General features: G+C 47.3%; 1 protein-coding gene across 1 annotated transcript; it reads left to right on the top strand.

Moving 5' to 3' along the window:
• Positions 1-5,899: 5,899 nt before the first annotated feature.
• On the top strand, positions 5,900-19,793 carry lamp1a (lysosome associated membrane protein 1a). Its single transcript, XM_088647555.1, has 9 exons — positions 5,900-6,222; positions 11,658-11,773; positions 12,033-12,249; positions 13,255-13,416; positions 14,646-14,863; positions 15,209-15,331; positions 16,773-16,839; positions 17,377-17,544; positions 17,916-19,793. Exons 1-9 carry the CDS (start codon positions 6,162-6,164, stop codon positions 18,053-18,055), a joined length of 1,272 nt encoding a protein of 423 aa, XP_088503681.1. The 5' UTR covers positions 5,900-6,161; the 3' UTR covers positions 18,056-19,793.
• Positions 19,794-21,418: the final 1,625 nt, after the last annotated feature.

Raw genomic sequence — 21,418 nt, 5'->3', positions numbered from 1 at the left:
TTCCCAACAGATCTTTACAGAAAAAAAAACAGTTGTCAGCAATGTCTTTCTGTCTGCTGCCTGAGGATTGTGAAGAGTTCTTCTGCCTGTTGCTCCCAAACAGCCTTTTCAATATTAGCACATTGCTTTTTTTCCTAACAAACAAAACCTTTGTTTTTACTTGTTCTTTTTGTAAGTTCTGGTTCACAGTGCTCCAGAAATTACAATCCCATTCATGACTTGCCCTAAAATACCCATCACGTGACAGACATGCTTCGTTGTGACTCCTGGAAGTAATTTGTCTTGAGAGAAGTCCAAGTTCTGAGGCTTAAACACCAGTTTAAATGTGTGCTCTGCATATATTATGGAACAGGTTTGATGCCGTCAAGTTTATGTATTTTAACCAAATAAGAGGGTCAGGTTGTGACTCTCCTTTGTGGGAACTCCTTTATAACCAAATGAGGCCTTTAACTGCACATCCTGAGGAAAGTTTAACCAAAAGCCAAAGTCTTTAGTGTCAAGATGATAATTGCCTTGGTGGCATCTGTTACCTGCTGAGCTTTCAACCTTTTTTCCCCCACAGACATGTGAAATAATTTAATTTGCAGGGGTAGTTTTAAAAATGTATACCACATTCCTAGTGTTGTAGGTATACAGTGAGTAATTGGTTTGAAATGCTGCTGTTACCACTTAGCCATTCACTGTTGAATTGTCCAGAAGAAAAAAATGCAGTGTTTCAAGAAACTAGGGCACACAAAAGTCCATTAGTTGTATGATTAGGAAGACGTATACAGAAGAGGAATCAAAAAAGTTCTTCACTGCCAAGTTTTGTTACTGTAATTAATATTAAAGACATTAATAATTTCAACTCTACAAGGAATACAATGTCATTCTCAAAGTTTGATTTTTTGGGGGGTTTCCAAAATACTATAATCCAGCCAAAAACAAATGGGACCCTAACCGACAAAAGGGTCCAAACGTTTTTAAGGTGAGCAAAAACATCTGATGTCCTTTTAGCTACACTAGGAAATGCCCTGACTGCACTTTTTTCCACACTATACATTTGTTTTATTGGCAAGAAAATATTTGCAAAATTTAAGAGCTGACCTAAAGAATTTAGCTTAATGAGGCTTCACAAACGTAGCCTTATTTTTACACCGCATCTGCCTAATTGGGTTTCAGTTTTCAAATTAGATTTGCACGCTTCGTTTCAGTCCTAATTGCTTGGAGCAACAAATCAAAAAATATAAAGACATCTCTGTTGAACCTTAAAATAAACGCTTTACGAAGTTCAGAACTCTGTTCCTTTTTTTTTGTTGTTGCTGCGTGCCACCGTGGAATGTTAAAGATGGCTGCAGAATTTCTCTGCAAGATAAACAAACATAAGAAAGATTACAAAGGAGAGGGGGCCAGTGGGTCCGTCCAGACTGTTGGATAGGAGCCAGTTGATTCAAGGACCTCATCCATCTCTTTCTTGAGAGGGGCCAGAGTGTGGAGCTCACCAGGAGTCCAGCTCGGCTAAGCTGCTGCTGCTTCCAGACTCCCCATGTTGGTTAGCTGCCCTGTAGTTGTTGGTCACCTGCCAGCTGTGTTTCATACATGATTAATTAATTAATTGCTTACACTTATGTATTTATGGACACTCCACTCAAAGCGCTTTACAGGTAATGGGGACTCCCCTCCACCACCAGCAATGTGCAGCCCCACCTGGATGATGTGACGGCAGCCATAGTGCACCAGAACGCTCACCACACATCAGCTCTCAGTGGGGAGGAGAGCAGAGTGATGAAGCCAGTTCATAGAGGGGGATTATTAGGAGGCCATGATTGGTAAGAGCCAATGGGAATTTTTTTTTTTTGGCCAGGACACCAGGGTTACACCCCTACTCTTTTCGAGAGACGGCCTGGGATTTTTAATGACCACAGAGAGTCAGGACCTCGGTTTTACGTCTCATCCGAAGGACGGCACCCGTTTACAGTATAGTGTCCCCGTCACTATACTGGGGCATTAGGACCCACGTGGGCCACAGGGTGAGCGCCCCCTGCTGGCCCCACTAACACCTCTTCCAGCAGCAACCTTAGTTTTTCCCAGGAGGTCTCCCATCCAGGTCAATTCAATTCAATTCAAGGTGCTTTATTAGCATGACTGATGGATACAATCAGTGTTGCCAAAGCAAATAAAAATAATAAAATTAACATGGAACAGGCCCACACCTGCTTAGCTTCAGTGGGTTGCCAGTTGTGAGTTGCAGGGTGATATGGCTGCTGGCTACCACTGCACTCACTCCAGTAAGAACAGATAGACCACATCACTTTCAAATAACCGCTGATCCGGCCCGTTCAAGTCTGGTGGGCTGGAGCCTATCCTGGAGAGCTCAGGGCACACGGTGGGATACATCCTGTCCATCACCGGAGGCACACAGACGCAGACACGCACACTCACGATGGGGCCAGTTCTCCCAGAAGCCCATTAACCTAAATATGCGCTATACTGTATGTAGGATGAAGTAGCCTTAAACCGAATCGTTAATCAAAAAGCGAAGTCCTTTGTCCGGCTAATTCTTCCTTCTTGTCCGGTTATAAACTACCTTTACAGATTTCTAAATTAAAACTGAACTTTTGGAAAGAATGTAGAATGTACCAGTGTGCCTTTGGCCTGGGGTAGGAAACCCATGCGAACGCACGGGGACGATGTGCAAACCTCACACCGAGGAACTGCAGCTAGGGGCCCTGCCCGACAGCAGTGCTGACCACTGCTCCGCTGGGCTGCCCCTGTGGAAAATTACACCAGAAGCACTGCTTATGATATGCTACTTGAGCACAGTAGCTCAGACAGATATGTTGCAGGAGTTGCCACCGACTTCTGCACCTGCCTGTGGACTTTACTGTGTTCACAGGGATCGGTGAAGTGATGATTTTGAGGTTTTGACCTCACAGCTTGAAAGACTTGCAGGAGTCCAGTACATGTGTATCCCAAGAGACATCTGGGCTGAATGCTGCCAGCACCACAGTCCCACTTCAACAGGCCTCGGCTCATCTTCATTGTGTTCTGAAAAGAGAAGAAAGAAAACACGACGTTTCGTGTATTTGCTAAGTACTGTATAATAGCATTGTGGTATTTTATTTTTAAAAAAGCAATCTCAGTATTTGGTGCCATGTCTTATTATTCTTCATGGGTATCCATCGCTTCTACAGTCTCGTTAACGTAATCTGTTCCAACCCTTTACCAGCAGCCAGGTTGTGCTATTAGGGAAACTGAAACATTTTACAGTACATGCACTTCTGTACAATGGTGAAACAAAAGGTGCTGATATTGCATAGATAATAAAATGAAGGAAATACTGTTATTCTTTCTCATTTTGTCTTTTTTTTTTAGCTGTTAGCTGCTGTGTATCTAGGTGGATGATCCTGTGAACCATACAAATTCTGGAATTCTGCAAATATAAAGTATTTTCAGGGCTTCCTTTCCCAACAGATCTTTACAGAAAAAAAAAACAGTTGTCAGGAATGTCTGTCTGCCGCCTAAGGATTGTGAAGAGTTCTTCTGCCTGTTGCTCCCAAACAGCCTTTTCAATATTAGCACATTGCTTTTTTTCCTAACAAACAAAACTTTTGTTTTTACTTGTTCTTTTTGTAAGTTCTGGTTCACAGTGCTCCAGAAATTACAATCTCATTCATGACTTGCCCTAAAATACCCATCACATGACAGGCATGCTTCGTTGTGACTCCTGGAACTCATTTGTCTTGAGAGAAGTCCAAGTTCTGAGGCTCATACACCAGTTTAAATGTGTGCCCTGCATATATTATGGAACAGGTTTGATGCTGTCAAATGGATGTATTTTAACCAAATAAGAGGGTCAGGTTGTGACTCTTCTTTGCGGGAACTCCTTTACAACCAAATGAGGCCTGTTTTGACTTTGCAGCTTGAAAGTCTTGCAGGAGTCCATCACATGTGTATCCCAAGAGACATCTGGCACCACGGTCCCGCTTCAACAGGCCTCGGCTCATCTTCATTGTGTTCTGAAAAGAGAAGAAAGAAAACAACGTTTCGGCTGTGGAGCCTTCTTGCACCCAAAGAAGGCTCCACAGCTGAAACGTTGTTTCCTTCTCTTTTCAGCGTGGAACAAACCTTTACTTGTTCCTTTGCAGCCACCGCCTGCTGACGCAGCTCTCCACCTGAACTAGTTCATTGTGTTCTGCCTCTCTGGGAAGGAAGTCGGGCTTTTGAACCTTGAATCTCCCAGAACGGCACGTTTCGGTGAACAAAAGCGAAAAGCACAGAGCTCAGTTTTGCGTTTTGCAATAGAATAGATGATTACCTGTTTGCTGAATGTGCTCCGCGCTCCCTGGTTATTTATTTAAAAAGGCAAACACGTTGCACAAAGTTCTTTTCCACCTTTGTCTTTTCCTCGGTCGTGCTATTCGTGAGAGAACAGATTGTTTGAGCACAGGTATTTTTCTTTCGGTACTCTGGCCCATCACGTGGCGTTCTAGGTGTGGTCACACCTGTGTAATGATCCAGGGCCTCATAATGTTGTTTTTACTTCATGGAAACGCAGGACCGACGAGTTTCTTCTCGACGTTGCCTTGTGACAGCTCCACGGTATTCCTGATTTTATTTCCCCAGCTCACGTTGTCGTGTGGGCCTTCGTCTCGTTGATGCCGTAACAAGCCCACCACTCCTTTCATTTCTGCTCCTTTGCTGATTACTTCCAGTCCTTACGAAGAGGATCTACCACTCATCTGTTTTCCCCTCCGCTTGCTCCAATTTTCAATTCAGTTTATTTTTATATAGCGCCTTTCACAACCAGGTTGGCCCAAGGCGCTGAACAAAGCTGTGTGTGACAGTACAGGACGTTACAGTACAGGAAGAGAAAAGGCCAGGAGACGACGGAGGAGAGGGACCAAAAACTCCTCTGTAAGGAGGAAAGAAACCTCTGGGGGTCCAAGGTCAGCTGGCTGCCCGACCCCTCTGGGCATGCTCACATGATACACTTCTACAGAAGTACTAATTGTGGAGTATTAAGTCTTCCATCAGGTCCTTCTGTGTGCCAGTACCCCATGCAGTTCTCTGTCGACCAGCAAGTCCTCCTAAATGCCAGCTGTAATACAGGGTAGTGGGGGAGCGGGAGCCCCTCCCAGCAAGCAAAGCTGGGGTACACCCTGGACAGGTGGCCCGTCCATCGCAGGGCACACACACACACACCAGGGGCAGTTTTCATACAAGTCACTTAACCCAGCATGTCTTTGGACAGGGGGTGGAAACTGAAGCACCCAGAGGTAACCCACACAAACACAGGGCCACGTTCCAAGGTCACACCTCCATTTGTGGGACAAACATCTGCACTCCAAACCTTTCCCTTTCGTTTTGTCATTTACCCCGGGACACAACAAGAGGGTTAATTGCATGATATCTAGTGACCAGATGATCAGTTACATAATTTCCAGATTTCTAGCGACCAAGGGGGGGTGCCTGTCTCTTATTCGCCGGTTGTATAATTAAGAATACAAAACGTGTGTTCAAAAACACACTTTTTTTTATGTTGGTCCGTGCGCGTTGGTGCTGACGAGAGGGACACTCATGGTCACACAGCAGCTGAGAGAGAGGAGGGGGGAGGTCGGTGCCCGAGCCCGACTGCGCTGTTCGTACGAGTCTAGTTTTGTGTCAAAGGCGTCCTTCCCCGACGAAGAGAGAAGAAAAAAGACCCCGCGTGTACACACACACACACACCACCGCAGCCGGGGTGGGACGTCCAACATCCACGCAAGTCTGTTGACTTTACGGTCGCGACACGGCGAGGAAGACATTCCAGCCCCCTCCCCCCGGAGAGGGAGGCTCTCGCGAGGGCGGCGCGGGCCCGGGCTCACGTGACCGCGCGCGGGGGGGGCTTAAAGGGGCCTCACGTGACTGGGACGCTTCTTCCTGGTACAGCGGCGGACAGAGGGAGAGAGACGGATTTCTGCGAGCGGGTCTGGGCCGGGTCGATCGCCTTCGGAGTGCGAGGCTGAGATAAAAAAACAAAACAAAAAAACCCCGGGGATACAGCTCAGGACGAGTGGGAAGGAGGCGCAGTGCGTGGCTCGGCGGCGTGGAGGCCCCTTTGCGTGACTGTCTCGTCGGCTGTCCCAGTCCACCGGGGCCGTGTTTTGCGTGATCTACCGAGTCAGCCGCGCTCTGACGACATGGCCCAGCGCTCCGGCAAACGCGCTTTCCTCGCCGGGATGGCTCTGCTGGCTCTGCTGGGTGAGTGGCGGCGGCGGCCGTGCGTGGGAGCCGTGTGTCAGCCCGGTTGTTTCGTGTTGACACAAGGGCGCAGCGGGCTCGGACGAGACGCGCTTCTCTCCAGGAGACCCAGGCGGCTGCTGTGTTATTGGTTTGGCCGTCCGTACCGGGTTGACCGGGGCAGCTAGCCAGACCGCTAGGCTCTCTCTCTCTCTCTCTCCTCCCCCACTCCCCATTTTCTGTTCCCATGTTTCAAAAGATAAAACCTGACATTGCGCGTCTTTAAGTAGCCGAGCAGTGGCATTTTCAAGGAGGGTACGTAGCACGTAGCCAGCAGCGAAACGGAGCCTGCTTTCTGTTTTCTTTTTAATAGAAAGAACGTCCCAATAAAATAACATTTTTGACATTGAGTGTTGCGTTAAAAAGAGGAGGAGGAGGGGGTGTAGCCGCCCCTCCCCTCCCCTCCCGGTCGTGTTAAGTCGCGACGTCGGTGGCGCTCAGGTGCGAGCGAGCCGCCTGCTGGCCGCGGGCGCGAGGAGGGAGCGGGGCGGCGCGCGGCCGGTCCATTGTCTCGGCGTCGCCTCACGTGACGGCAGAGGCGCTCGGTGAAGACGACGAACAACAACAACAACAGCAGCAGCAGCAGCTCCAGCTCCGGCAGCACAGTGGCCTCGCTGTCTGTCCGCCCTGCGGCGGCACCCGACCCCAGAGGGAGCGGGGCTCGCTGGCTGTCCGTCTTCGGCGAGCCGTGAACGACGTTTCATAACAAAATTAAAAAAAAAAACGCCGGTTCCGGTTCGAGCTTGGGACTTACTGGCGCTGACGCCTTTCCAATCGCCGGCGTGCGTAACCTACCCGGGTGTAAAAAAAACACAACAAAACCTAAAGGTTCCTGCTTTCTCGGGGGTGGCGATTAAGCCTGCGTTAAGGTCTTTAAATGCGCGTAGTGGGTTCTGGTGTCCGCACGGCTTCCCGGGGAAAGGGGTGTTCACGCACGACTTGAACGGCTCCACGCGTGAACCCCCCACAAGGAGACGGGCCCTGGGTTTTGACAGTCCACCAGTGACGCACACAATTCGTGACAAAAGTGACGATGCCCGGCAGAGGAATCCTACTCTGTTGGGCCCCTGAGCAAGGCCCCTTCACCCCAGCTGCTCCAGGGGTGCCGTATAAATGGCTGACCCTGCTCTCTGACCCCCAGCTTCTCTCCCTGTCTGTGTGTCTCATGGAGAGCAAGCTGGGGTACAAATTCCTAATGCAAGAAATTGTATATGGCCAATAAAGTGATCTGATCTTGGGCTTCAGTTAGAGCCAGGTAGTTAAAATAACGCTGGAGAGATTCTCTTTTTTCTTTGTCACCTGGCTTCTTCCAAATACCTCTTGATGCCTGTTTAATTGCATGAAAAAACATGATGAATGAGAGTCTTTTTTTTTTTTAGCACAGTGGATGATTTTGAAACTGGTTCTGCCAGAGTTGTTCCATACCTGCCTTTCCTGGAAAGATAAACATTGTTCAGAGGCAACAGGTTGATAAGTCCGTTGACACTGAATGCTCTAAATAAAGCTTTCTGCCTCTTGCGTAATTATAGCCTGGTTATGAAGCGCACTCTTTATTGCCACACCAGTCCTTACCCCCCGCGCAGGCCTGCTGATCTTTTTTTTTTTCGTTTGTTTGAAATGATATTTTGTGACATTGCGCTACAGTCCTGTTCAGTGTTTGTTTCGATCTGAAGGTGAGGTTCTAGCGTGACCGTTTGGCGTCGGCAGTGACGCCTGACGTGGGGTTAATATGAAACCTGAGCTCTCCGCTTGCAGCCGGAGCTGAAGCCCTGGCCGGAGGCCGCTTTGGAACCGAAGGATGGGGACGGCTCTCGGGAGGGATGGATCTGTTCCCGTTTGCAGCGCGGAAATCGTGCGATAACTTGAGGGTTTTTTTATTTTTTTAGAACGCAAGTATTATGAATATTTCATGGAAGCTCGGGTCCTTTTGATGGAGGGTCCAATGGAGCTCGCTCCTGAGTGGGGTTGTGCTCGTCCGGGTCGGGCCGGCCTCATCCCGCTGGTCCGGTGTGACAGGCTGGGGGCGTGGCCCCTGCTGGGAAGGCGGTGTCACTCGTTGTTGGTGTTCTTCTCCCCTCCCGGGAGCACTCGGTGTGAGAGGGGAGCGGAGATCCAGAGTGAGTGGGCCGTGTGCGCCCGCGGCGGTTCTGTTGAGGCTGGAGGGCCTTTGCTCTGGGTACAGTTCTCTGGAGGCAACGGGGGGACGTCTGCATGCGAGCTCCTTGCATCCTGCTTGCTGGACGTGCACCCCTTTAAACCCATAACGGTCTCTGGGGCTCTGGACAAGGGGGTTAATAACGGGGTTCAGTTGTCGGCGCTGTCGTTGGAAAGCGGTCACTGACGCCGTATAGCTACGCGGTGGTGTTTTAGGCCTGTTCGCCGGGGTTAGTCCGCTGACCTTCTGTGGGAGCCCGGAGGCCAGGTGGTCAGGCCTTGACAGAAGGGGGGAGTTCTCAAGAGCCTCTCCTTCAGTTCTAACTTAAAAAAAAAAAAAAAAAACAAAGCCTGTTTTCTGAAGTTGGCTTGTGAATGTGCTAGTTTAGGATGGGAAATGAAGGGGAATTTAGGGAATTGGCTTGTGGGTAAAACATTTGAGTGAATCGGTTCTGTGGAGTGTGTGGGGATTTTGGTAAAAGGTTGGGCTTCTCCAGTATTTTATAGTTTTTGGCACACATCCATTTAAACTAGACCTGTGGTGCCTTTTCAAGATCCCGGTCTCCGTGATGTGTTTTGAAATGTGACCATTTGCACTCCTTGTCCAAGGTAAGTCTGGAATGCTTCTGTCTTGGTCACTGATTAAACTACCAGAGCATTATGACATTTGATCAATATTGATCTTGTGGACGTGGGGGGCTGGATAACACTTCAAGCTGTGGGAGTCCGGTGAATGTAGAATCACTGGACTAGTATTTGGTGTTTCGAACACTGAAGCATTTAGGCTGGCAATGCACTGGCAGAACTGTACTCTTCTTCATGTGGGAAATCACTTGAAGTGCCTCCTTGAATGCTCTAATCGAGTTTAGCTGGAGTTATTCAAATCCAAGATGGGGAAAACATTCCCAGGGATGGGATGCTGGATGTTGAATCCTGCAGGGCGTCTAGCTTACGTCTCATGACCATGCCCTGTGTTGAAGAACTCTTTGTAGAGGAGTCTCAGGTGAGTGTGGCGCTGTTTAATGCGCAGTTCTGTTGTCGTTTGTGTGTGAGGAGAGCATGCATAACTGATGACGGCTGTTATCTGACCTCAAGTTCGCCGCTTTGCGCCGGCTGGGAAGCCAGTGTCTTGTTTATTGGCTGTAGCACGTTTCCTTTCCAGCTGTCCTTTGACCAGAACTGCTGTTGGTACAGTGCCTCCTGCTCTGTAAGCAGGTTTGATATCGGTGCCTTGCACTTAGAGGTGACGAGAGGGAAGGTTTTTCAGTGCAGCTTCTTCTTTTAAAGGAAGAGACTTGGAATCGTCGAGTGAAGAATTATAAGAAGAACTATTTTTTTTAGTTTTGCACCTACAAGTGTTCCACACAAATAGCATGGTTTTGTAGACTGCAGGAATTGAGTCCCATTGTGGAGTAATGGCTATATCTAAATAGAAATCTTCTCATCTTTGTTCAGCATCGGTGGATGAATGTAGGTAGCCAGCGTTTACATGTACAGTCCTCGCCCCCTTGTACGTGAGCAGAGCTTGAAGGTGGCAGTAAGCTAGGAGGGTGCTAGAGGGGGGACATTTCTGTTGCAGAAAGCAGTTCAGCAGCACAAACTGACATTATGTGAAATGTCATGTGGAGGGTAAGATCTGGTAAGGAATGATGGGTTTTCATATGAAATCCCCATGGTCAAACCGGTTCCTCTCTAATAGAGCTCAGCTGTCCCTTCATTCTCCCCTTGCCAGGCTTGTGGTTCTGTGAGAGCTGGTGCTCAAAGGCCCCCTGCTTGCTCGCTCTCGAGACTGAGCCCAGCAGCTGACAGGCTTATACCTACACTGGCCAAAATATTGGGATCCCCCCCCCCCCCCCCCCCCCCCAAAGAAAAAACTTTGTGGAGGCTTCTGACATTTGTGTATGGAGATAATCAGCTATTTTTTTTTGAAAGAGAAAACTTAAACTCCTTTTCCTTTCTGTTTGGTCTCTATTGCTGTCAAGATTGGTCATAAAGCACGCTCACTAAGTATTTGAATTTGTCTTTTAAGGCCTGTTGGGATTGGGATTCAAAGGAGCTGCTCCAAAGTGCTGCTGTAGCTATTGCATTGTGCCTTGAGTGATTAGAACACTGAGCTTACAGTTTGTATGTCTTTAAGCCTCATTTGGATCCTGCCTGTGTGATTCAGGCTGAAAAGCTGTCGTCAGCAGCTGTGGGTCAGAGTATGGAGGGTCACGCTGTTGGTGTGACGGCAGGAAGGCAGTGTCATGTTCCACATGTCTTCCTCCTGCGTTCACTACAATCTGAGCTTGAACGTGACGACGGGGCTTCTGGATTTGGAGAGGAACACTGATTTGTGCAATGCACAATTGTGGTGGGACTCTTGGGTTTACAGTAACATGGGCGGGCTTTACTGGAAAGATTGAGTGCAGTACTGGCAGAACTGCGCGTCCGTGATTAGAGACTTGCTGCCTCGGATCGCTTTGTAGCAAGTAGTTGGGTGGTGCAGGAAAAGAGTAAATACAACATGAGATTTATCCCATGGTTTACTGCCTCATGGTACTGTTGGGCTTTATAAACAACTGTCTGAAATCCTTATTGTGCGCTGTTTGGATGGATGTAATCTTTTCCGACCACTTTAACTGTTAATAAGGTACAGTGCACTTGCCAAAATAAAGTAGAGCACCTCAGTCCCTTTTGCTGCTTATTCTTTTGCTGGTGGGAAGAAGTCTTTCGTGTGTACTCCGGGCTGTTTTTTAATTATCCCCTTCTGGACATGAGTTAATCCAATGCTTTACTGCATTACCCGTGCTTCCACACAGTCATAGAGCAGTTTTGTCAAGATGACAAGATGACCGCACTGACGTTGCTCTCAGACTGGGCTTACTGCCTTCATCATGGGGAGTCTGTTGCGCCCCCTTGTGTTTCCATCACAGACTGGCATTTCCTTGAACACGGCTAAATCTGCTTTGGCAATACTTGGAGTTATTGAGGGGGGGCTTAATTTGAGCAGGTTTTTCTTTTTCATTTTTCCCCCTTCATGTGCTTTTTTTCCATGTCCCTAGATGGACTCCGGTTAAATTCTGACGCATTCAAATGCTTGAAAAGCTAAGAAGATGAATTCCTTTAAGAAACCGCTGGTGACTGCTGCCATTTTTAAACACCGGGGGGGCCCCCCCATCCGTACCTGTATTTGCCAGGGCTTCTGGGGCAAGTTGGCCCGTTCCCTGCCCCCGAAATGATCATCCTCTCTTGTCTTTCAGGTTGCCTGCGCCCGGTGCACGCTGTGGTCCTGGAGGTGAAAGAAGGGAACGTGTCCTGTATCATAGCTGACCTCTCGGCTAACTTCTCCGTTCTGTACGGCCTTAGCAGTGGCACGGTATGATCCGATTTCGTCATGGATACGTTTCGCGTACATCCCTAACCGAGCAACGGATCCAAGAGCTTCATGGCACTCCCTCTTGGATAACGATAGACTTAAGTAACTTGCGAATCGCACTCGTGTTGATAGTTTCCCAGGCTTCGGAAAATGAAAGTCATGAATGTGAAGAGTACGGTTGAGGCACTGTTTGGGTTTTGCAGCAGTTGGATTGATGTTAATGTGTGCTGTGGGGCTTTGTGGTTTTGTTTTTTTTCAGGGCACAGCGCAGTTGGTCCTGCCCAGCTCGGCAGAAGTGGACAAGGGCAGCAGATGTGGGAATACTTCCCTGTCCCCCTTACTGGTAGCCAGCTTTGGAAATGGGCACTCTCTCAGCCTGGGCTTTTTTAGGAATGAGACCAAGTATGGCGTGGGCACCCTGAACGTTACCTTCAACCTCAACGACAACGCAACCTTTCCTGACGCAAAGAGCAAAGGCAAGTGGGAGCACGTTGGTGCACTGTGATCGAGACGCTCGTGCCAACTGAAGGGCAAGTGTCGATGAGCGCGGGCACTCGGGTTCTCCTGCAGCCTTGTTAACTCTGCCCTCCGTTACTCTGCTCGTATACCTTTGGAAACGCATCCTCCTGCGTTTACTTGAGCGTTACCGACAGTGTCGGGCAGGTTGGTTGAGGCGTTTCATACTGCAGTTCTACAAGGTCCAGCAAGCCAGGACCAGAGAGAGAATGCAGAGACGAGTAGCTTTTTGAATATTTATTTAAGCGTCTTTCAGTTGTACACATGAGGTCTTGTTTTATAGAGCAGCCGCATTTTCATGGCAGAAACTCTCTCGCACAGGGTTGTGAAGAAATATTTCTGCATTGATAACATTAATGAAATGTGAGCTTCAATGTATGGTCCCTAAATCCTGTACCTAAAGGGGCAAACTAGTAACAAACCCTGCTGGGTAAAGACAGGTTTAAGCGTGGGAACAAAGTACTTTTTTCCCGGAAGTGGAACTGCAGTTTGAACTAAGTACCTGACTAAAAATAATTTGCTACAAATGTGGGGTACAGTTTTATAAAAGAACATTTGAAAGCCAACACTGTTTAGTTTTGTTGGGTTGCATGCCGGTAAGCTGGACTTGGCTTCTCCGTACTGAATCATCTGCCCGAGTATTGATCAGCCTTTCGCCTCGTTTGACCTGGGTCAGCCGACCTGCTGCGAGGGGGTTGAGGATCACCCCAACCCTCATGAGGAGAAGCTTTCACACAGCCAGAAATGTGGACCCTGGTCACTGTAGAGCAAGTTGAGACCCGGGCCAAGTGCGAGTGTGGAAAAGGTTTTTCTTGAGGATGCATCTTTTGATGTTAACCACCTTTCCACCTCATTTTACTTTTTGTACCGGTAGTAGATAATGCAGCTCTGCGTTGCTAGAGCTTTAAAACGTTGTGCCCTTGAATGTGTGTAATGTTCTTTCGCTGCCCCTCTTCTCCCTGCAGATCCACTGAATGCGTCAAGCAGCTCCACTGGTATCCTGGCTCAGCTGAACACGACCTACAGATGTATGAGCACGTCGCGGGTGGTCATGGACGGTGTCAACGTGACATTCACGAACATGAGGGTGGAAGCTTACGTAAAAGCCAATAACCTCAGCAAAGAAGGTATGTGCATTGTGTGTGCTTCTTGCTCCGTTTCAGTCAGGTTCCTTAACCACGCACACACACACACTTCACAAGGAAATGGTGCAAAGTAGTGCTGAAACAAAGTATGTGAAACGTGCACTTTACTTCTGTGGCTGAGGCTGTCTGCTGCTCATGTTTCCACCTGAGATTAACTACTGAAGCGTAGCAATTTACCTGATGGTGGGACGTTTGAGTTGAGTGTGATCTGAGAAACCTGTGGGCATCTGTGCCTCTAGACCAGTGTTATTGGCTCTGGTCTGAACTGTTATTTAATCTGTGGGTGTGAGATTAAGTAATGAAGAAGGTCTTCATAGAATTCCAGTGGCTTGCACATTTATAAAATAGGTTGCATGCACTTGAACGTTAAACCGCTCTGAAAAGGCTTGGGGTGTGTTTTCTGATGGAATATTCCATTTAAAGTAATATGAGAAATGCATAGAGCATCACAAAGGATTTGGGGTTTAAGGCTTAGACCCAAAAAAGCTCTTTTGAAATGTTTGTTTTCCCATCAACCTCTTTATACGACTTTCTTGAAGCTGGATTACATTAGTAGGTTGAAGCATCCATTGTTCCAACGTTAAAATAGTTGGAAGGTGAGTTAAAGTGCAGTGTGAAATACCCTTCAGTCTTCCCACAAGCTTTAGTCCTAAGTCATGAAGATTGGGCAATGCATTCTTAACATGGAGCAATTCAGGAACTTAAGATGATTTTTACATGCACTTAAATAAACATTGTTAGTGTGACAGGTTGCGCTTTAAAAGTCATTGCCTAACACCGTACTTCTTGTTGGTTTCTGAAAGTTTTATTTGAGATACTAGCTAGTCTTCTCCTTGTGTAAAAGTGGAGTTTTACATTTTCACGGGTGTTAATTGTCATTTTTCTCTATAATGATGTTGCTGGGAGTGGTACAGTAGCTGGGCCAGCAGTTTGGAGTGGCCTGTAAGGAGTATGAGTAGTTGAGCTGGCCGGAGTGGGGAATTAAAGGCTGCAGCATTAGTTGAGAGGCAATGGTATGTTAGCCATCCTCTCTGAAGCCGTTATTTTGAAGAGTTCTTTAAGACGTCTTGTTAAACCATCTTTAAAATGAAACTCGGAAGCCTTCTAGATCTGTATTCCTGATGGAAATCAGGGTGCCTCATATGTGAAGGTCCCCTGAGCTGCACCATTCCACATTGGGCAGGACCATAAGGTACTTTTTATTTCTGTAGAAACTGTTTGCGCAGCAGATGCCAGCACTACCACAACGTCAGCCCCTAAAACCACGCCCGTCACAACCACGCCCGTCACAACCACGCCCGTCCCAACCATGGCCCCCGGCAACCCTTTACCGGGCAACTACAACGTGACCAATCAGAACGGCACCTGCCTTCTGGCTGCAATGGGCCTGCAGCTGAACTTCACCTACTTCTCCGCTGTGCGCAACAAGGTACAGTGCGCCGCCCCTCTCCCCACGTCCCCGGGGAGGCTGGTCTTCTGCTGGGAGTGAAGTCCCAAAAAACTGCACCTGATTTGATTTTTTTTTTACAGTTGCTACCGCAAAGGTTCAGTAGTGAGTGTGGACAGTGGTGGCTACGATTAAATGGAAAAGATGTTTAGAGTGGTACAATAATGAAACCGTTTTGGAAGAAGTGTTAGCGATACTGTTTATTGGCCAGTAACCATAGTGACAACGTCCCTCAAGCTCAGGCTGATAAAAGTAAGTCTGCCGTGTTCCATTGCATCGCTTGGTTTTGTGTGGTTTGTTGACTCGGACTCCCCGGGCTCTTGGCAGACTGTGCAGGACATCGTGAACCTCCAGCCCAACGTCACCAAAAGCTCTGGCTCCTGCGAGGCCAGTTCTGCCACCCTGATTCTGATGTACGAGAGAACCAACCTGACCTTCACCTTCACACTGGTAAGCAACCCGGTTGTGCCTCAATGCTCACGTTGACGAAAGGCGAGGTCTAGGTCTTAAAAGGGAGCCGTGTCTCATTTTAGTGATGTTGTGGAAAAACTACTTCAAACGTCATCATGCAGTAGTGCGTGCACACCAACACTCCGCATTAGAGATGTTTCTTCTGCTCCCACCTGAATTAATGTTCCTTTCTTGGTAACTTTGCCTCTCGGTGTGAAAGAAATGTTTCTTTTCTGCCCGTTCATAAAAATGGAACATGTTGCCTGAGCCCCAGAAAGATACTGAAACCTTCACCCACATTGTCATGATATCTGATTTATATGGTGTATTCCAGAAGGTGGCAGCACGAACCAGTTTAAAATGGAGGTATGCACACTGCAGGGAACCTATCTGGTGTTGTCTGTTCTGATTTTATTGAACTCATGTGTAAAGGATAAATGATACATTTCCTGAGAATTGTTACATTTTATTTTTACACTTTAAAATTATAGAGATATGTTTGTTTCAAAACATTCCTAAATGTAATTTCCAACTAGACTTTAAACAGTTTGCACATTACTGCATTACAGAGCACAGGTTGCTTCTGGCCACAGCTAGATGTCACTGTTTATAGTTTGTTAGTTACGGTGGAATCAGAGTCTCAAACTGAAGACTGAGGCCCTCCAAACATCGTCTGTTCAATCTGACTTTGCTAGTAGCCACGCAAGTTGACAAATTACAGAGAATATAAACTGAATATAGCTAGGACTCTTCCTTCTCTAAATATTTAGAAATGGATTTTGAATGCACTACCTAAAATTGCACGCTGTCTATGCTTTTTAATATAAACGTTTTGTGCATTGCCCATTGTCCATGGCACATTTTCTTTAAAGTATAGGGTTTTCATTTATTAAAGCATTCTTTATTAATTCTGAGGGCACAGGCTTTTCTCTAGCAATTCCAGTGTTTAAAGGCCACAGTGTGTAATCTGTTCTGCTAATATATATGCAGTGCTTTATTTGAGGCAAGATGAAATCTCTTGCCTCTGTGGCAGCCTGAGCTGGAATGTACCTTAATGCTATTATATTGCACAACTGTTTAACAACCAGCCCTAGTTTTTATGATCGCATTTGCTGGAGAGTAATATATTAATGTAAGTACGCATACCTTTTTCCTTTGCATCGTGTAATGACAGGACCATCTTTTTTTTTTTATTACCCATGATCTTAAGTTGGCACCTAGGATGTAAAATGAATAGACCCCTTCACAATAGCCACACCGCGTGTATTAGGGGGGAATTAATACTGCAAAATGACGGATCACCGAGCATTAGCTTAGGTGGGTGGATAAGACAGGTGTACAAGGTCATGCCAGGGCTTCTGCCACATGTGAAGCTGCTCATGTTGACCCTGAGGGTGAATTCAGATTGGTAACGCTGCAGTGAACTTTTTTTTTTCCCCAGAATTCTACAGTAAAGAAATACCACCTCAGTGCCCTCGGTGTCGATGCGTCCTTGCCGGACATGACTGGTAAGATACTCTGCCGGGCTCTTTAAAAAATCGTCAAATTTGAACGGGTGAAGGCAGCTGCTTAATGTGTCCCCCCCCAACCCGTTTAACGGGCAACGGGGTCGGGGAGGATGGGCGGTGTTCCTGGGATTCAAGAGTTAGGCTTTCACTAACCGATCCTCCAAGACACTCCAGAGGGTCTAGCAACTGATGTACATGATGGAAAGAAGGCGTTGCCTGGTTTAGGGAGCGCAGAAAGAGAAGAGGTCTTCCAGTGTCGGAGAAGGGGGGCCCTGGGTATTAACTATGCACCCCTGACAAGTTGGGGGGGCCGGAGAGCAAATCTACCTTTTCATGTGGGAAGAATTTGCTCTTCTCCTTCACTCATTCTTTGTGGCTGTGGCACATTTCAACCACACTGTAACAGCTGCCGCTCGCCACATCTGGCTGTATGCAACGAGCGAGGGGGATCAGCAGAGCCGAGAGTAGAGACGTACCGTGTCGTTTCACATCGGCACATCGACGTGACGGGCGTTTCTGTCTCCGCCGTGTCCGCAGCCCCCTTCAGCGCGAGCAACGCCACCCTGGATGTCCTAAGAGGCACCCTGGGGAAGTCCTACATGTGCAACTCGAGGCAGACCTTGGTGGTTTCTGACCGGTTCTCCGTCAATACCTTCCGGCTTCAGGTCCAGCCCTTCAGGGTCAGCAACAACCAGTTTGGGGCAGGTAAGAACCTTCAGTGACTGCCGAACGGGGGCTTTGTTTTCTGGGTAATTTTTATCCAACGGGATCCGCGGCAAACGTTTGATTCGACAGGATTGGGGTGTAGGACGTCTTGCCAAAAGGCCTCCAGAGGAAAAGGATGTCCTTGGAGTCGCCTCCCCCATCCTATAGAAAATAAATTAATTTTCCAAGATGCATAGAGTTGTTCATTTGATTTATACTTAAGAGAAACAGTGGCATCTTGTGTAAGCACATGAGGTGTCACATAGCCTCTCCAGAATTGTTGCTCTGGATTTCTCCCCTGGAGGACATGCAGGTGAGCCTCATGCTGTAGTTGCAGGTCTCTCTCCTAAACCCGGGCTTTTCTGTTGCAGCGGAAGAGTGCCAGCTGGATGAAGACAATATGCTCATACCTATAATAGTGGGTGCTGCGCTGGCTGGACTTGTGCTGATTGTCCTAATTGCATATTTGATTGGAAGGAAGAGGAGTCATGCTGGGTATCAAACCATCTAAATGCATCGTAAAGTGATGTCGAAGATAAAGGACGGTCAACCACTCTTACTAACCAGACTCTCAGAAGAACGCAGTACAAGACCTTTTAATTCTATACATACATTGTAAGGGAGTTTTTTTTTTTTTTTTTAGTTGACCTAGGTATTGGCTTCTTGACACATGTATATGAAAATGCTATATTTATTAATGAGATGGAGCAGCAGTTTTGAATTGGCACTTTTTGACCTGAATTTGTGAGCACTTCTGGTATTGAGAGCACACCAGCATTGCTTGAACAGTGCTAGTTCAGTGATTTCTACATCCTAGGCACCCATATGCTTGAGTCTCGCTCTGTTGTTTAATATATGGTAATGCTACACATGCTCTTGAATCTGTAACAACTCCAGATTATTTTGGTGAAACCATAAGAACTGACTAATCTCGATTTGTACGTTGTCACTTATTTTCCCACCTTATGGGAGAGGAATTTTGCAGTATTTTATTTAGAGAAAATAAAACGCACTTATCATTAATTTGTAAATTTTGGAATAATTCTTAATGTTGGAAGTGCTAGTTCCAGGAACAGGATAAGGAAAAATCTTCATTGCACCACAGGAGCGATCACTCGTGGGGAAATTCTGCCTTTTCAATGCACCCCGTTGCTGTGTTAACTATTAAGGTTTATTTTTCCTTCACCAGTTTGCAATTCTGGTTGGTTTTTCTCCTTTAAGTTATAGGGGCTTGGTTCCCCTTCTGGATGTGGTGTACAGTATAACTCCTCAGGCCTTCTTGCTCCAATTGGGTTTGTTGCGGTTCCTTTGACTTTCCGTGCAGGCATTGATGGTAACGATGCTAATAAAAGGATTTTGGTTTGCTTTTTGTTCAGCGAATGTATTTTTTTTTTGTTGTTGTATTTCGGTTGACGTACATAACGACTGACTGCTCTTTTTCCACACCAAGGGGCTAGTAGGCTCCTTAAAAGGGAATTCTTGAATGTCTAACCTGGCTTTGCCAGTATTGGCGATGCTGGCTGTTGTACTCCCCTCCACCCCACCCATCGGTTTGTTGTTGGAGTTCAAGTTAATGCCCGTTTGTCCTGCTCGTGTGAGAGAGCAGCGACCTGATCCCGCCGGCCCGGCGAGATCGGGCCAAACCCCATGGCACTGTGGCTTTATCGGATCCGAAACCCTCGATGAAAGGGGCTGACTTTGAGAACACCAAAACATCCTTTCATGGCAGGACGGCGGCTGTAATGAAGGCGTGTTCAACGCCAGGCACCTCTGGGTGGCTTGTATCCGAGATCTCCGTTTTATTCGGCACCATTTTAGAGAGGGGTGCTGTGTAAAGGACTGCGAGTCCCTGCCTTGACCCTCCTCCCGCAGTTGTCCAGACTCGGGTCTGGGTCGCAGCCCGTGAGCTGGTGCTGTTCAAGACCACGTTTCTCGAGCTGCCCTGCAGGTTCCAAAGCCACTCGGGTCAAAACGATGAGCTTTGCGTTGCGCAACGTGTGCTCTAGTTGTAATACAGACGAAGTGTTTAACCCTTGCCCAAATCATGTCCCGGGAGAGTGCATGTTGTAGAGGAATGGACAGGTGGATGGGGTGCTTACTAAAAGATGTGAAATACCATTTTCACTAATCCCTGGAATATATTAATTATATTCCATTCTAGTGAATTTTTTTTTATTTTTGTAGGGAATGCTTCAATCTTTTTTCTATATGCATCTCAGTGAGGTAAATAAAGATGGATGACAAAGATCTTCCTGCCTTCAGTGTAATTTCTAAGCTTTCTGCCTCAAGATGTGTACACTGTTAACGTATTAGGGTGTGCTTATGCCTGAACTTGGACAGTGTGGTTTGGCTACATCTCCATTACAGTCACCTTTTAAAACGAATTGGTATAGGATTGTTAAGTGAAGTCATTTCGAATTGATTTAAAATTCAGATGTCTTGTAGCTCTGAAGGACCACAGTCATGCCACCAGTGACCAACTGATTTGGCTTCATTTAAAACTTATCGTGGCTCTTATTCCAGTTGTTTACATATCGATTTAAAGGTGTTCTGCAGTGTCTCCTAGTCTGCTCCACTACCATAGCTGCCCAAATGTCAAATTATACTCTGGCTAAAGGATTTCCAAAGCCAGACCCCTGCTGCCTGTGCAGTAGGCATCACTGTAGGGATTTAGGCAGCAGTAAATTCCTCTTTAAGTGACTTTGCTTATGAGCATGTGTGAAATACCAGGTGGAGCTACTTCAGATTGTTTTAATCTGTTCCAAGCTTTCACCACGGGAACCATGTGGACTTCTGCCACTGTGCTGAGGGCTATATTCTTGTTTTTTTTTTAATTTGATAAAAATTTAAATAAAATGCATTTACAGGAATTGATATCCCTACAAATTTCAACACTAAAAAAAATTGTAGAACAACTCCTATGAAGACTGACTCCCTGAGAAGAATCTTTGGTGTCCAGCTCCACAGAATCCTGCCCATTTACTGAAAGTGATTACAAAGCAAATGAGGATCTCTATCAAATTACTAAGCAGGTTTATATCAAATGTGAGGTTGTCTTACTCTACTCATCACCTCAAGGCCGTGTCACTTCTGGAACAATGCAATTATCCATCCTTCTGTTTTCTAACTGCTTCCTGCTGGTGAGAGCTGCAGTGGCAACAAGACAAGCAGGGCAGATGACTCCCTTTTCTCCAGCAACAGTCTCCAGCTCCTCCTGAGGGCCCCCTTGGAAAGAGAATCACATGGGCCTGTCCTCAATCTGCCCTGGGCTCTCTTTGCAATGTGCTGGGACTGGTACACCTTTAGGGGGAGACATTCTCCTGTGATGCCCAAGCCAACTAAGCTGGCTCCTCCTCCTGGACTGCTGTGATCTTCAGGCTCATGGACCGTAAGCCAACCACCCCTCCAGAGAAGCCACAGCTGCTGTGGCTCGTAGCTGCAGTCTCCTTCTTCCAGTGACCACGGGTGCCAATGGGGCCGAAGAGGGACGGGAAAACCGAGAGCTTTGTTTGAGAACCATGCCAGGTGGTTCGCTACCACGTCTGCATTACTGCAGCTGCTGAGCCATCTCGCCCTCCTGAGCAAGACCTCCACTGGGGGCAGGGGCGTGTGGCTTCCCCTGGAGAGAACAAGCCCCTTTCCCAAATCAGAAACCATGACTTCAGCTTTGAAGGTGCTGAGCCCTGTCCTGACTGCAGGCTGGCACAGTGCTCACCAGAGATCGGTTCACCTGGGGCAAAGAGAACAGCACAGATGCAGCCTTCCAGTCCCCATACTGGATATATGCAAAGTCTCAGCTGCACTCTGCTCACGCAGATCAGGACCAGGAGACGAGACAAGACACCCTTGGCAGAGCTCGATACCCGCCTCAAAT

Source organism: Lepisosteus platostomus, chromosome 2 (assembly GCF_059453375.1).
Source record: "Lepisosteus platostomus isolate fLepPlt1 chromosome 2, fLepPlt1.hap1, whole genome shotgun sequence".
Lineage (NCBI taxonomy): Eukaryota > Metazoa > Chordata > Actinopteri > Semionotiformes > Lepisosteidae > Lepisosteus > Lepisosteus platostomus.
Note: the sequence above shows the minus strand (reverse complement) of the source record. Positions and strands in the feature narration are given on the sequence as shown.